General features: G+C 46.9%; 1 protein-coding gene across 1 annotated transcript in view; it reads left to right on the top strand.

Annotated features, from left to right (window-relative positions):
* The window catches only part of SCRN1 (secernin 1), a 61,592-nt gene extending 47,510 nt beyond the window's left edge, over nt 1–14,082 (top strand). The window contains exons 7-8 of the mRNA XM_014841047.3: nt 7,213–7,393; nt 9,979–14,082. Of these exons, the coding sequence (XP_014696533.2) occupies nt 7,213–7,393; nt 9,979–10,137 (340 nt within the window). The 3' untranslated portion in view covers nt 10,138–14,082. The remainder of the gene's footprint in view (nt 1–7,212; nt 7,394–9,978) is intronic.
* The last annotated feature ends 3,063 nt before the right edge of the window (nt 14,083–17,145 follow it).

Here is a 17,145-nt window from a genome sequence, read left to right as displayed (position 1 = left end):
CACGCCTGGGAACCGAACTGGTGAACCCCAGGCCACCGAAGCAGAGGACGTGAACTTAACCACTACTCCACCAGGCCGGCCCCTGCTTTCTCTTGATTTTTATCTCCCACTTCTGAATGCTTGGTCAGTGGGCCTCTCCTCCGATTTTTTGGTCCACCAGATCTGGTGCTCATCCTTCCTCTCCTTGGTGTCTGGATCTCCCCTCATGGACTCTCAGCTAGCTTGTCCCCCAACGCTGGTGGCTGAGCAGCCTCTTGTGAGCAGTTGCTGCTGGCCCACACAGGTACTTGTGGGCATTTAGAGACTTACTTGGAAATGTCTGGAATGCTCTGCCGAGGTATTTAGACACGGTTCTTTAGGGAACAGGAGGCTTTGAAGGAGAGGGTTGCACTGGAGAATGACTGTATTGACCTCCTTTCCCCCTGATGTCTCAGAACCCTGCTCCAACTGTCTCAGTAGACAGGGCTTTGTGAGGCCAGGATGCTAATATAAAGAGTTCTGCTTCCTAGGCTGAAGTGCACAGCCTCATACAATTAGAGAAACGGGCTGGGAAATAGCCTTCTAATATTTAAAATAGAAAATTTCAAGTAATTTTATAAGCAAATTATTCATGGTTAAATTAATTGGAAAGGCCTTAAAGAAGATTAAGGGCTTTCTGGAGGACGTTCATTTGTATCTTCTCTGGTTAAATGAGCTGCATTTCCTACTGTGATTGTACAAGCGTCGTAGATTTTTTTCCTATTCAACATTTTCAATGTTTCTCTGTAATTGGGCATGTTCAACATTTTGTATTTTGTCAGCAAGAAGCATAATGATCTACTCTTGGGTTTTAGGTAGTAAAATTAGGGAAATTTTAGCCAGCTTCTGCTAATGTTAAAAACATTAGAGAGATGTTGTCAGGAAATAGTTTCAGGGCAGTGGACTTGCAAGAGATTATGATGAAAGAGCAGGAGCGTTTTATTTATCCCTCCCGTTAATGTTAGAAGCCAGGGGACGTTGTTCTTTCTGCTTCAGTACATTTCTGTCCTTTGCTCATTGTACCGAATATCAATCCTTTTCTTCAAATAACTCATTCTCACATTCTCTTTTTCTCTTCCTCCTTCCCTCTCTTTTTTCCTCTCTGCCTCCTAATATGTACTGAGTACTACACAAGTTTGAAACTTGGGAGGAGATGCAAAAGTTTGAGAGAGAGAGGGAGATGCAAAAGATCTTTAATTGATTTTATTGAGAAGGCAAATTCCATCATACTAATATTCAGTTGCGTCAGCTGGTGCCTCAGTCATTCATATCGTGACACTGGTCAGCTTTAGTGCACTAGTTCTGACCTCTGGAAACCGTTTCGCAGTTGGAAACCAGCGCTTCCTAAAGCTTCATCCATGTGAAGAATCGGGGAGGGAAACAGTAGAGAGGAGGGTGAGAGCTCATTACCGGCATCTCTTCCCAACCCTGTGTTCAGCGATGTCACATTGGTAGCTTGAAATGGGCCACAGGGGGCATATTTACACCACAGAAATTGGCACACACCATGAATCAGGGCTGATTTTTTTTCAGAAATATAGTTGTCGAACCAGCACACCACTGAGAAGACACACAAATACTCAAGATACAGGGTGGATAAACCAAGAGGGAGAGAGAGTTTTAAAATTTTCCATTTTAAATATTAGAAGGCTATTTCCCAGCCCATGTCTTTAATTGTATCAGGCTGTGCACTTCAGCCTAGGAAGCAGAAAATAGGGAGGGAGTTCTGGGAAAATAGGGTGTTTGACCTACTTTAACTAGTGTCAAGGAGCTGAGGAGGTGCAAGGGACGTGGTCTCTGTGTGCACGTGTGTGAGTGTGTTTTGTTTCCTCCTCTTCCCATTATACTAAACTCGTGAGGCTAAACTGGATCAACTGAGACTGTCTCAACTGGTTAATTCAAAAGTTAGCGACCAGCGACACCTTGTTGTTATTGGAGATAACATTGTGGGCCGTAGACCTGAAGTTTGTGTAAATGCAGCCCCTGGAGCAGCGCAGGGCACAGCCTGCACAGACACACAGAGCTGAGGCTCTACACAAAACAGCACCCTCCACCCCCAGCTTAATTCCGAATTCTTCCAACACTGTCTTTCTTCTCTCTCCTACCCTTCGATTTTGACTTTTCAAAACCTCCCAGGGTATCTGGATCCAGCCCTAAGGGTATCCCATGCTCCAAAAGTACTTGTTGTCTTTCCCTTACGTGGAAACGCCCCTCCCTGAAAGGTTCTGCTCTCGACCAGATGTGGCTTTGACTCTATGATTAAAGTGACTCGTAGTAAAGCTGAATGACCCGCAGATGAACCATTCGGAGGGACCCCTGCAGTTGAGAGAAACTGGTCCTTCTAGGTTCTTTTCAGATTGGCTCAAAGTTTAGGAGATTCCTCTGAGCGGGAGCCTGAGTGCTGCTCCCATCAGTGTCAGGCTGCCCTCGGGGGATCTGCGAGGGCCTCCAGGGCCTGGATCAGCCCAGCTTAGTCCCTCAGGGAGTTTCTGCTCCTTCAGTAACAACAGAGTCATATGTGAAGTCACAAGTGTTAGCTGGCCGCTGATATTAAAATTCCAAATCCCAAAGCACAAGGACTTTATTTTTCTGCAGCAGCACAATGTGTATAAAAAAACTAACAGAAGGATATAGCGGTGAGTGGGAGGGAGGAAAAAACTGACCTTGGCTTTGGAAGATCTGAATTTAGTTCTTGATCTGTCGCTTATGGGGAATGTGCCTTCGGACAAGGCACTTAGTATCTGTGAGCCTCAGTCATCTCGTCTGTAAGATGGGACAGAAGTTTTTGTCCAGCCTTGTTCACTGCCTAGTACCTAGAACAGTGTCTGCTACTCAGTCAGCACTCAACATATACTGAATGAATGAATGAATGAATAGGGTACCATGGGAATTGAATGCAAGCACTTTAAAAATGATGATACACTATGAAATATTAGAGATTTTCAGGATAATTTTGTTTTCCTTCCAAACGGGAAAACAAATGAGAGGAAAACAGATTTTTGACACTGGCTAGGTGCATCCATCACAAAGTTTTAGGAGGTAAAAAAGGATAAAAAAGGCAATGATGCCTCCACGGAGGACATTTCTTGGCTCTGGCTCAAAGTGTCACCCGAGGCTGACACTCCGCAGACCTCTGAGACAGACGTTGACGCCCGTGCTGTGCTTTGCGTCATCAGACTGTGCCTCGGACCGTAGATTTGTCTCAGTGAGAGCTGACGGTTGTAGTCATGTGGTCCCCTTTAGTGCCGCTCATGGCCTCCTTTGTTGAATTGTCCCGCACGGGGGTCCTTTAGATAGCTTGGCTACATTTGGTCCTCCTCCTTACCCAGCCGCTGGGCTGCCCTTTGCCATTGGAAGCATTTCCCTCTTTTGGACCTATCCTCTTGTGTTCATGTCACACTGCACCAGGGAGGGGCTGAGTGACCAGGCGATTCCAGGTTAGGTGACTTCTCTGAAGGTCAGTCTGAGAGGCAGCTCTGAGGACAGAGCAGAATCAGCTCTCTGGAGCCCTCTCAGCCATGTCCCCATCAGAGCCACCCACGGGACACTCTGGGGGTGCTCCACATGCATGATGAAGTGGGCCCAACACTGCCCAGTGGCCTGGGAGGAGTTGTCACCCCCCAGTTTTAGCTTTGCCACGAGCTGGACATGTGACCTTGGTCAGGTCATTTCGTCTCTCTGGGCCATTAATTGGCATATATTCACTCAAGTGGCATTTAAGAAGCTACCATCTGAGGTGGAAGTGTGGGAAAATGTCAGAGTACCTCCTCACCTTTTTGGATTTTTAATGCAATTTTCTATAAAGATTGGCAAGAAATCAGAACGTGTGGGAACCACTGAGTTATCTACATTCGCCTTTTCTGGATACGTAGACACAATTTGTCAAGCCCAAGTCATAGATAATTCCTGCATTCTGGTTTAAATAAATGTTGGTATTATTGCAATATATGATTAGCAGTAATTTTTATGTATCCAATCTCTAAAAATCTCCCTTTAACTGCCTGACAGATCCATGCTTCATATTATTAGTAATCGAGGACGCTGACTTCCTTGTAGACTTTGGAAAAAATCTTTGGAGAACTTTGGCTGCTTTAGAATATTATGGGAGCCTCATCATATTCATTATTTGTTTTAAAAATAAGACTGATAGGTGGGAGGGATAAACATGTGATACTTCTTGTTTTACAGAAGCTACCAGATGCCTTATTGATGTTAAACTAACCCCCACATTCCAGTGAGTGTGGAGTGGGTTTGAAGTTCAACAAATAGAATGTTCTGATTTTCTACTATACTATTATCCTGTATATTGGATGCAGAAGACTGTGACTATGCTTACCATGAACTTCTTGAAGTCAGAGTCACAGGTTCACGCTGCATGACATAGAAATAGAAATAACACAATAGATTTAGAAGCTAGATGGGACTGTAGAGATCATTTTGGGCCAGGTGACGGACAGAGAGGGAGACCGTTGAGGGCCCCACACTTGGTCGGAGGTGGAGAGGGGATGCACACCCCTATTCTCAGTCCCAGCCTAGTTTCCTACCCCTGCTGTCGCTGAGGCAGGCAGACCTGGGATCACAGCTCAGCCCAGAAGGGGGGCTGCTGCTGGGCTGTCCTCCTTCTCCCCAGTGGGGCCAGCGTGTCAGACGGTTCTGAGATGCATAGTACATAAAGTCCTGAGGTTTCAGAAATGAAATGACAGGTTTCTCGATGAAAAAATCACTCCCACGCAGGCTTTTGAGGGGTGGAGAAGAGAGGTACAGAGCAGGGGGTGGAGGGGGGTGGCATCACAAATGTGAACATCATCCTCGGCCTGGCGCGGGTGGAGGGCAACCGGGAGAACGCCTCTCCAGAGGGGTCTCCGCAGCAGCCGGGCTCAGCGGCTCTGCTGGACACTGCAGTCCCCCAGGCTCGCCAGTGGTTGAGCCTGCACCAGCCCTCCTTCCAAGCCCAAGCCCGCGGGAGCCACAGCTCTGCCCCTTTCTGCCCAGCGCACAGCCCTGCGGCAGAGAAGGGGTTACTGGGCGGGCTCAGGGCTGCTTGGCAGGAGCCCCAGGCCCAGGTTCCCAAAGAAGGGTCTCTACGCCAGCCAAGGAGGCTGCAGGCACTGACTTCTCAGGTCCCTGAATGCTGTCAGGCCTTGAAGGATGGGATGCTTGCTTGCTGTGAGGCTGCTGTGTCCTCAGAGCCTAGGGGGGCCCAGAGCAGTTTGTTCTGGGTATCTTTCTGCTGGACTCTCTCTCCAACCCTGTCCCTCCCCCTCCTTTTTCCTTTTCCTCCCCCTCTTCCCCTCCCTCTCCCCCTGTTACCCTCCTTCAGTGAACCCTCATCTGCAGCCCTTTTGCAGAATCAACTAAATGACCAATTGGAGAATTCAATGTCACGTAATCAACATTGCTTTAGACACTTTTCTATTTGGTGTTAATTCCTTTCACTTTCAACAGTCATCCGTTCAGCATTCAGGAGAAGGGAAAAAGAATGATCTTGTTTCAAGAGGCTGTAGGAAGCCACAGTGTGTGCTCCCTCTGGACAGGGTCACTCCCCTCTGTCTTGGGGAGGGAAGTCCTTGGGAGGGCTTGGCTGGTGGAATCGGGCCCAGCCCACATGCCTTGTGCTTCCCAGGAGATGGGGCCGAGGATGGGCCCGATCTCCACGTGTGTGTTTGCATCACCTGCAGAGAACAGCAGAGAGCCCGGTGCTTCACCAGTACCACCTGCTTCCCCAGCTTGGGGTGCAGAGATCTCAAGGCTCTGAATATTCACATCAAATTAGCCTGAGCCCTGCCTTGCGTACTGTGATCAGGGTCTTTCCTCCTGAGCCTTCTTTCCTTTGACGACCTCAGGGAACTAAGCTAAGAGGTTATTTCTCATCACTGTTGTCTCCAATAGTGCTCCTTAGGCTTGGTCTGCCATGCACCCCCGGGACCTTGTTAACATGCAGATTCTGACTCAGAAGGAGGGGGCTGGTGCCTGAGGGGGATGCTGATGTCTCAAGTCCAAGGACACAATTTGGGTAGCAAGTCATCCGTTCCCACTTCTTTTCAGGTTATGGCGCCCCAGCAAAGCTGCTCTGGCTGCCCCAAGCCCAGACACCCCGGGGCTGAGGGAATCAATACCCGAGCTCACTTCTAACCCGCTTGAGGCAGGGAATGGGCCCAGGGGCACCAGTTAAGAGGAGAGAAGGTAACCAAAATCTGATCGATACACATGCGTGCATGTGTGTGTCTTATTCTCTCCGATTGTTATTGCAGGTGCTGCCCTGTGGTGTGGCTGAAAACAGGCCACCCTCGAGGCCCAGAGGTGCCTGTGTTGTGCCAGGGGTACTGCTTTGATCCAGCGGTGTTTTTTCTGGTGCAGAAAGGGGAGAATAACGTTGTCTCCCTAGTGTTACAGTCAGCTGTGGTCACCACACCCCCTGTTGGCCTGGGACCCCAGGATGCAGTTCTTTAGATACATGGCTCTTTTGGGTGTGTGTGTGTTGTGTTGACATGTGCCCAGGTATACATACACACACACACACAGTCACTTTCGCTAAGATATATGCATATGCCAAAAGAGCTGAATGAGAGTTCTTGCACTAGCCACCCACCGTGCCCAGAGCTGCTCTCTCACAACCAGACTTCTGTCTCTCTGTGGTGTGTCCTTTCTGGGGCCTCTGGGATCTTTTTTTTCTTTTGCCATCTGTCTTTCTTAATCTGTTCCCTCCCTGAGTCTATTAGAGATATTCCAAAAATTTTCAAATAAGGTAGACCCTAAAAAAAAAGAGATGGGGTCTCGGAACCTTCCAGGAGGCCACTTTCGAGCAAACCATGGTAGAGAAAGGCAGACTTCTTTCAACTCAAACAGGTGGCCTGTTGCGTGGTTTTCTCAAAACACTGTGTATCTCTTTGCCTTACTTTATGTAACTGAAAGGGGCCTCTCAAATGGCCTTTCCAGAACAAAGCAAGTCTGTTTTGATGTCTCCTCCCTGTAAATAGAAGAATTTGCTTCTTGTACATGGCAGTTAGTTTTACTAAAATATTTACTGAAACATGCAGTAGTGTCTCTCTTGGCATGCACCCACCCACTGCCCACCCACCCCCCACCCCCCACCGGGAGCTGGCCCAGGGAGTGTTTGCTGAATGAAAGTTCAGTCTCTGGGTGTCCTCACGCCCAAAGCTCCGTCTGGCTGAAGCACCTCTTCCTTCTCTCCAGGTCCATATTCAAGCCTTTCATCTTCGTTGATGATGTAAAACTTGTCCCCAAAGCACAGTCTCCCTGTTTTGGGGACGATGACCCTGCCAAAAAGGAGCCTCGGTTCCAGGAGAAACCAGACCGCCGGCATGAGCTGTACAAGGCTCACGAGTGGGCACGCGCTGTCATCGAAAGTGACCAGGTGAGCGGGGGTGTGGGCCTGTGGAGGGTGGTGAGGGCAGTGAGAAAGGAGGCAGAAAGCAGTTAACAAGCTCCTCAAGATGCTCCTCTCCAGCATATCTCCTCCCAGAAATCCACTTCCAGAGGCCCTTCCTAGGAGGCTGGTGTTAATTTTTCTATCCAGTTTCTTTTTTTCTTTTTTTTTTTTTGAGGAAGATTAGCCCTGAGCTAACATCTGCTGCCAATCCTCCTCTTTTCGCCAAGGAAGACTGGCCCTGAGCTAACATCCATGCCTATCTTCCTCTACTTTATATGTGGGACGCCTACCACAGCATGGCGTGCCAAGCAGTGCCATGTCCGCACCTGGGATCCGAACCGGTGAACCCCCGGCCACTGAATCGGAATATGGGCACTTAACCACTGCACCACCGGGCCAGCCCGGACCCAGTCTCTTGAAACCAAATGCAACAAAGCCTGCAGTTTTGATGTTATTCTAGAACTCAGTGGGCTAAGAAAAGCCCTCTTTCATTCACTGTTTACCCGGGAATAATACAAATGTGCAGTTCTAACAGGGACAACTGCTTTTTGGCTGTCTAAAATTCTTTGTGTACTTTTGGGGGTAAAAAGTTGTATGTGATGGCCACACTTTATTTAAAGAGGCAATCATAGGTTGTTTAAAAAAGTTCTGGAGATGGACAGTGGTTGCACAACAATGTCAGTGTACTTAATGCCATTGAACTGTACGTTAAAAATGGTTCACATGGTAAATTTTATGTTATGTATATTTTATGACAATTGAATAAAAGATTAAGTTTTTAGGGGCTGGCCCCGTGGCCGAGTGGTTAAGTTCGCGCACTCCGTAGCAGGCGGCCCAGTGTTTCGTTAGTTCGAATCCTGGGTGCGGACGTGGCACTGCTCATCAGACCACGCTGAGGCAGCGTCCCACATGCCACAACTAGAAGAACCCACGATGAAGAATACACAACTATGTATCGGGGGGCTTTGGGGAGAAAAAGGAAAAAATAAAAAAAAAATCTAAAAAAAAGATTAAGTTTTTAGTTAAAAAAAACTTATTCTTCAAAGTGCAACTGCCCTCTGCACCATAGCTTTGGTAGATAAAGTGACAAGACATCAGTTCAAACCAGACAGACAGCCGGTATATGCCCACGGCAGCCAGGAGAGATGGACTTTCATATAAATCCAAGCCTCGATTTTGCTGAGGGGAGGAGGAAGGAGCGTGCTCATTGGATGCTCATCCGCTTCCCAAGCATTGATTTAGCAACTGTAACAGGTCCAGTTTGTCCTAAGAAAGGACACCTTTTAGGTAAACTGGTGCATGCACTTTGTGTGGACTGGGGAGTTACTTTCTGATGTTCGGGACAGTGGACTATGCAGCATCAGTGGTAAACCTAAGAGAATTCAGAAAGTGTCTCTGAGAAGGGCAGTCTCACTTTTCCTAGAACTTGCTCTTCTAATGCCCCAGAAATGACCATCGTGACATGTAAAAGTCGCACAGTTATTCCACACCTGTGTCCCTGCCGAGTGTTTCCCTGCAGCCATGACCGCTGCTGCTGGGCTCCACTGCATTTGTCCTGGGCTGTCCGCATCAGTTCCTGACACCACATATTTCTAGGTGGGTGACAGTAAGCCCGAGTAAAAATGTCACCATGTGGTGCATGGTTTTGTGGATATTTGGCAACTAGATGACAGAGGTAGGAATGGCTATATGTTCTGAGCTATTCTACACAAAATTTCCAAGAGATGAGACTGATGACGTTGGGCTTTGAAATTTAGAACTGACCATTGGTGTGAGTCAAGGCAGCGTTAGGAAGTGGTGGATGGATGGTCACAGCAGCTCCTTCCTTCTGGGACAATTGGGCAAATGAAAGCTTTTCACTGTCATCTACCGTAAATGAGTGAGTCCCACTTGGAAGAAGAGATCTCACCACCTCAGAAAAAAAGTAAATTGGGGATAGACATGGCATGCTTTTATTCATTGATCCATTTATTCACTCAGCAAACATTTATTGGGAGTTTCTACTATGTCCCAGGCATGGTGGGATAGAGCTAAGTGCAGTTCTCACTCCCCAGGAGGTCATGTCTAATGGGGGAACACAGGCAAGTAGACAAACCCTTACAAGACAGGAAGAGAAGAGCCATGGCAGAAGTAAAGACATTGGGCTGTGGGTGCCCAGAGGGAAGGCACTCAAGGAGGCCTGAAGATGGCTGCACGTGGCCCAAGTGTTGAGGGAGAGCAGGGGCTCCTGTGCAGTGGTGAGAAAGAGTAGCATGGCTTGGAGGAATGCAGTTAATTCAGTCTTGCTGGAGAGAAAGGAGACACGGGGCCTGGCAGGAGGTGACGCAAGCAAGAGCCTCGTGTGTTACAAAGGGCCTTCCCTGAGTGTCCCTCAGGAATCTGGATTTTATCCTGAAGGCAGCGGGGAGCTCTGTTAAGTACTCCAAGCAGAGCTGTGACATACCCACATTGGCATTCTAGAACTATCCTCGTGGCAGTCGTGTGGGAAACAGATCGAATGGGGTGAGGGTGCCCCCAGGAGGCTTTCTGTTTCCATGACAATGACCCCCACTGTCTTGGTCCTTCCTCAGGAGCAAGGACGCAAGCTGAGGAAGACCATGCTGGAACTGGAGAAGCAAGGCCTGGAAGCCATGGAAGAAATCCTGACCAGCTCTGCCCCCCTGGACCCCACTGAAGTGGGGGATCTTTTCTATGACTGTGTTGATACGGAGATTAAGTTCTTTAAGTGAAGTAAGCATTCCCTGGCCCCTTCTTATTTAAGGTTTCCCACCTTACTAAATTACCAGCAAAACAAACCGCTCTCCTGTTTGAGTAAAATGAGAACGTTCAGATGTGTTAAAGTCGCACCGTTAGCTTGTGTTCCACCTCGAATCTCGAAACGTCCCCTTCCTCTGCAGTGTAGGCCCCTTCTTTTGCAATGTCACTTGTATCCCATTTGCCTGTTGTTCGATTGTATGACATTGTGGATTTTAAGCTGCTATTATTGCATTTCAGTGACAATGGACACATTAGCTTTTTCACGGGAGGAAGAGAGTTCCTGGGGCCTTGAAAGACAGGCTCCACAGTGCTGAGTTTGTGGGAAAAGCAAAATCTTTTGAAGTCTTCATCTTTCTCTCAGTAACGGCTTCTTTCAGGTTTTAACAAAAGGCACGTCTCTGTCTGGCTCAGGGCTCTGCCGTGTGTACTTGAGGGAGAACGTCCTGGCCTCCTTTAACTTGCGTGCATGTCTGTTGTGCAGAATGTCTCCTCATGAGTCTTCTGAGGGACAAACCAATGGGAAGGAATAAAGGGGATTCCTCCTCAGTCCCAGGTCCATCCCGAATCCCGTGAACCTTAAGGAACTCATCTGCTATGCACTGTGCTTGTGTGCGGTGGACCCACATTCTGTGTCCAAGTGCGGGGAAGCTGGTCATCTGTGTTAGCTGGAACCTGCCCACTTTGGAGATTCAGAGGCAGCCATGCCAGTGACTTCCCGAATCACCACATGGATCTCCCAAAAGGCATGGCGGCTCTCCCTGCACAGCAGCATCCCCCCCACCATTCCCCACGGATGCATTGTGTAGAAATGATTCTGGGCCTGGTGACCGCCATCTAGTTTAGGATTAATTAAATGGCCCTGTGGCGTAGTTCCACCCCACAGAGCTGCGAATCTCTCAGCTAATGAGGGAAAGAAAAGGAGAAACTCTTGACTGTTTAGATTCCAGTTAAAGTAGCTGGAATCTGAGCAGCCACTACATTATCTCAGCAGAGGCTTTAATTAAACTGATTTGTTTTCAGTGTCGTGTTTGCGTGAAGGATTTGACTTCCCACCAGAGCGCAGACAAGCATGCAAGGAGGACCAGATGGGCTCAGTATTGGGAAGTCAGAGGGCAAGAAGGTGACAGATGGATGCAGAAGCATTTCACTCCAGGGTAGCAATCCAACCCCCACCCTTCCTGCTCAGCCTGTTATAGCCCACGATGCTGCGTAGGAAGCAACTGGCTTTCCCTGGTCCTTCTCCTTATTACTCGTGCTCTGCGTGACCCAGGAGCTGCCTTCAGACTGATAGCTGAAGTGGGCAGGTGTCGGGGGGGCGGGGGGCCGTACTTCCAGCTATTGAGACTCTCAACCACTCTTGAAAGGGAAAGGGGGCAGAGAGGATTATTAGAAATGCATGTTAATATAGTAACTAGTGGGAGAACAGCAGCTTAATTACTCCAGCCTCACCCGTTGCATTTGGGCCTAATGACACTTTACCACTGATAGGAATTTACAGACGGAAATGTTGTAAGTGTCACCAGTCTTGGAAGTGACTTAGAGTTAGTGACTCCTTTGCAGCAGCTGCATATCACAGGCCATGAGAGCTGGAAGGGACTCGGGCCCCATACACAGATGTGGACACTGAGGGTCACAGGTTTTATCAGAACAAATCTTTTTTTCTACCAACTCCCCTTTGAGAGTGTAGCATAAGAGCACCGTGAGCTTTCTGCCCAGCAGTTTTGTAAATTCTGCATGTAAAATCACTGACTACAAGTGGGGAGAGATGGGAAGAATATTTGAGCTGACAAAGGTAACAGCAGTCATTCACAGTAGCTTGTCGTTGTTGTTTTGTCCAGGTTTGGCCGGGGCTTTCCCTGTTGCTGAACTTAGGGTCTCCTCTTAGGTGGAGCAGCCATTCTGAGAGTGTCTGTCTACAACTGCCAAGGGGGGAAGGGTGGGGTTCCAGGATGATGTGGGCACCTCATCCCCTCCTAAGTCCACGTGCTCAGTGGTTATTTAGAAGATGATGCAGAAAGCCACTCCAAAATCTCACCCCTTGCTCCCATCTCCATCTATTATGGAAACATTTCATCAGACCTGGCATGTCTGAGATACCCAAGGTGATTTGGGGTTTGACCAAAAGAAGTCTAGTGAGAGTAAATTACAGAGGCCTGCTTTCATTATTATGGACCAAACGAAGGTCACGGAAAACCCAGCCAGCTTTTTGCTGTTACCTAGCCATTGTGCAGTGGGAAACACAATGGCTACTCCTGTTAGGGGACCTTGACCTTAGTCCAGCACCTCAGAGAGGGGCCAATCCTAATTGAGAGTTGTTTTGGCTGACGCTGTACCTCACAATTGTGATGCCCCTGTTTAACCACTAGAGGGCGTGGCGGCCCTCTGTGGCACAGCCTGGGACGCTTCCATCAGGTATAGAGGTGGTCTGTGTACAGTCAAAACCCGAATGACAGCAGTGGATGGATTCTTTGTGCAGTGAGATGCCTGAGGAAGGACAAGAAGAGAGCAAAAGATTTGCTCATGTGACTGTGCTCACTTCTAGTGACTTTTATCTACTTACATTACTAGCCTGAAATATGTTGTTGGATTTTAAGCAGGCTGTTGTTGGGGGGATGTTTGTTTTTATATGCTCCTAACAGACTCTGCTTTTGAAAAATGCTTATTATTACGTGGGTGATTTCTTGACTAGGGATTGCTTTTCTAAAGGCAATATGGGGTAAATGAATATTCAAGATGAACTATGAAAATAACGTTTAAAGGTCAGTGTGCAAATAGCCTCCTAAAATACCATTTGTGTATCCATTAAGACTTGGGTGGGGGTGTGCATGCTTTGTGCAGAAAGAAGACATGGCCAAAAAGGACAGAATCTCTCCCCACTCTCGTGCCCCATAACCAAACATAAGCTAGTTGGTCTTGTCTAGTAGATGGGATTTACCATAGCTGAACACAACTCTCACACTCTGGGGAGGGCAGGGGGAGGGGAGGGCAGAGGCTCCAGTAACAGGAAGTTAGCAAAGCAGAAGTAGTACTCTTTCATTCTTGGAGGTGGTTTGGAACTTTATGTAGAATAAGGACATACTTGAAATTATAGTGATTCTTTAGTGCCCAATAACATAAGATACAGTGTCATCATTTGAAAGAGTCTTTCTTACAAGCTGTCTGACAGAGCAGGTGTATGCCTATTAGATATTAGCCGTGAAGTTTCTTCACTATTGGGTGAATCATTAGGTATAAAAAATAATTATCAACCAGGCAACCTACTTTGCTTCCTAACTGATGTCATCCCACATTGGTACGGGTGTTACACTGCTGGTCGGCCCAGCAGGGAAGCCGAGAGAGACCGGTGTGTCTGTTATGAAACCACTAACTGCATTCTTGACTGAAGACCAGTCAAGTCATTTACGGGGAGGGTCTTCAGCTGAGCTCTCAGCTTCAGGAAGGAAGCACATGGAGGAAGGAGGGAGGGGAAGTCACCCAGCTGGCTGTTCTTGTATGGACAGGGAGGAGTGGCAGGTCACACACACGCGCTGGCCCAGCACTCCCTTGTGCTTCCCTGTAGCAGTGGCATTTCATTCCACATGGTCCTAAGTCCCAGCTCCCCTCCTATGGTTTGTGTCAAATGTGCTTTATCTGATTGAATTCAAACATCCTGAAATGTCACATGCAGATTTCTCGTGGGAATGACTATGTACACGTTTGCAATCATGTTGTGAGAAGTTAAATGTGTGAGCTGGAAAATACTATTGGCAGGGAATAATAAAAAAGGAAATCTTTGTTTCCTGCAGTGGGAACTGACCGTGTAGTCTTAACAGCCTTTTGTAAAATATCTACAGACCAGATAACTTCCCCCTCCACTGCTTGCCCTTGGAATTGTCTCTACATACATCAAGCATACAATAAAAACGTGATGAAATTAATGTCCAGTGGCCTCTTCTATCTTGTGCTTCATGAATAAATGTGGGCATCAGTGACAACAGAAAATGTATGAAAGGGGATATATTTTTCTGACTTGAATCTTCAGAAAACCCAACCAGTTCAGCAGTTTCCTCCATTTTGTACCCTTCTGTGGATAAATCCACTCTTTAAAAATAAAAATAAAACCACAACGAGATACCATCTCACACCCATTAAGATTCTACTATGAAAACAACTGAAAATAACAAGTGTTGGCAAGGATGTGGAGAAATTGGAACCTTTGTGCGCTGCTGGTAGGAATGTAAAATGGTGCAGCTGCTGTGGAAAACAGTACAGCGGTTCCTCAAAAAATTAAAAATAGAATTAGCATATAATCCAGCAATTCTACTTCTGAGAATATACCCCAAAGGACTGAAAGCGTGATCTCAAAGAAATATGTATATGCCCATGTTCATAGCAGAATTATTCATGAGAACCAAAAGGTGGAAGCAACCCAAGTGTCCACTGACAGATGAAAGGATGAGCAAAATGTCATACACACACACAATGGACTATTACTCAGCCTTCAAAAGGAAGGAAATTCTGACATATGCTTCAACATGGATGAACCCTGAGGACATTATGCTAAGTGAAATAAGCCGGTCTCCAAAAGACAAATACTGTATGATCCACTTATATGAGGTACCCAGAGTAGTGAAACTCAGAGACAGAAAGAATGGTGCTTGCTGGGGACTGGGGGGAAGGGAGAATGGGGAGTTGTTTTTTAAGGCGTATAGAGTTTCAGTTTTGCAAGATGATAAAAGAGCCCTAGACACTGGTTGCACAACGCTGTGAATATGCTTAACACTGCTGAAATGTAAAAATGGTTAAGATGGTAAATTCTGTGTTATGTGTATTTTACCACGATTAAACAAAAACAAAACCCATACCAGAAACAGAAGTCCAGATCATCAGAATGGCTGGTGGCATCTATGCCAAGCATCTTTCTTTGAAAGCCATAGCAGCCCCACAAGAGGAAAAGATGCCACTTAAGAAAAAAGCCAGCCCTCTCCACTCTTGTGACCTAGAAATGCCAGGTTGCTTCTATGATTCTGGTTCCACCATGACAGGCAAAATGCAACTGAGTATCTTCTTCATGAAACTAGGACTTAGTCACTGGCAACGAGTGACCTCTGTCAAGGTCAGAGTAGTTGACTACCCCATTTCTATGACAAGGAACTGCTAACTCTTTAAACTTTATTCCCAGCTCTTTTTGTCATAAACATAATACACTCCTGCAAAGCTCCAAGGTGACAGAGCCTGTCTGAGTTTGCCAGGGCTGTCATAACAAAGTACCACGAACTGGGAGGCTTAAACAACACAAGTTTATTGTCTCACATTCGAGACTCTAGAAGTCCAAGATGAAGGCGTTGACAGGTTGGTTCCTTCTGAAGGCTATGAGGGGCAATCTGCTGCATGCCTCTCTCCCGGCTCCTGTTGGTTTGCTGGCAATCTTTGGCATTTCTTGGCCTGTAGAAGCATCACCCCGATCTCTGCCTTCATCTTCACATGGTGTTTTCCCTGTGTGTGTGTCTGTGTCCAAATGTCCTCTTTTTATAAGGACACCAGTCATTGGATTAGGGGGTCCACCCTAGCTCTATATGACCTCATCTTAACTAATTACATCTGCAACAACCCTATTTCTAAATAACGTCGTGCTCTGAGGTACTGGGGTTAGGACTTCAAGGTAAGAATTTTGGGAGGACATAATTCCACCCATAACAGAACAGGTTCGTGCAGGATGCCGAGGCCTCCTGTGGCCTGGAACTTGCCTCTGGAGTCCAGAGCCCCTCCCCATTCAGTAGCCCCCTCATCCCTCTAGGCACCACCTCTCCCACCCTTAACTCCACGAGGGGTGCCTAAAATTATGGCTCCTTCACTGTCCCCCACAATCAATGGCTCTGAAGTTCATCATCCACTTTGTCAATTATCCCGGGCCACTGCTTTTCTTCCCCACTCGGACTGGCCCTTTTAATCATTAGTTTATCTGTACCTCCACTAAGAAGAGAGCGATAAAACAAGTCAGGTCCTTCATTAATTTGGATGCAAAGTGTGTAGCGGCTAACTTTGAAATTAGCTTCTAGATGAGATTTATTTCGGGAACATCCACGAATTTTAATCACTGCTCTCTCCTTGTTATCCAACAGCAGAGCTAGTGAAGTGTGTTCTGAGCAGCCCAGGAAACAACTAAACGGCATGCCTTGGGTGCAGCCAGCAAGAGCTCTGTTTGAGACTGAGCATGTAACGGACAAACCGGCTGTATCCTAGAGGGTGGGGTGCGCTGATACCTGGGTCTGCGGTGACCCGAGGGTTAATGGCTTGCCCAGGTGTTATGTCACTGAATCTTCACGACTATACACTCAGGGACATATTTATGTCTTCATTTTACAGATAAGGAAACTGAGGCACAGATTGGTTAAGTAATTCAATTCCACAAACTTGTAAGAGGCAAAACAGATTCAGATCCATGTTTGCCCCTAAGCCAGCTTACCTAGTGGGTATACCTCATCGCCCTTGTACCACGTTTCAGAGAGGACACCTGAAAACACTGTAATGGACATTGAGGAGATCTTTTGAGGGGTTTGCTAAGTTGGGGGGATGGGGGGTTAAGTGCAATTTAGGTTGAAAGTTGTTCCATTTTAACACAAGTTGGAGGAATTTATAAGCAATACTCTCTGCCCATTTTATATTAATAAAACTGAATAAATATAGTGTTATCTTCTTTTTTTAAAAATGCATTTGAGAAAGTTTTTCCCTTGGTTGGTTTTTCCAAATACCCATTAATTTAGTTAGCTATGAGAACCAGGAAAACATCACTAAACTATGACTTTGTTGTTGAGTCAGAAATGTCAGCTCAAAAAAGAAAGGTCTCGATTCTAACACAGTGTGTTACAGCAAGTGTTGGGTCCTGTCAACACCCTTTTAGCTCTGTCATTCTTGGAAACCCTCCTAATCCTTAAACATGGTGGGCTTAGATTGGTACTGGTGACCACTGATGGGTTTTAACAAGGAAATAACCAGAAGCA

This window comes from Equus asinus, chromosome 1 (genome assembly GCF_041296235.1).
Source record: "Equus asinus isolate D_3611 breed Donkey chromosome 1, EquAss-T2T_v2, whole genome shotgun sequence".
Taxonomy (NCBI): Eukaryota; Metazoa; Chordata; class Mammalia; order Perissodactyla; family Equidae; genus Equus; species Equus asinus.
This window is presented reverse-complemented; position numbering and strand designations above follow the sequence as displayed.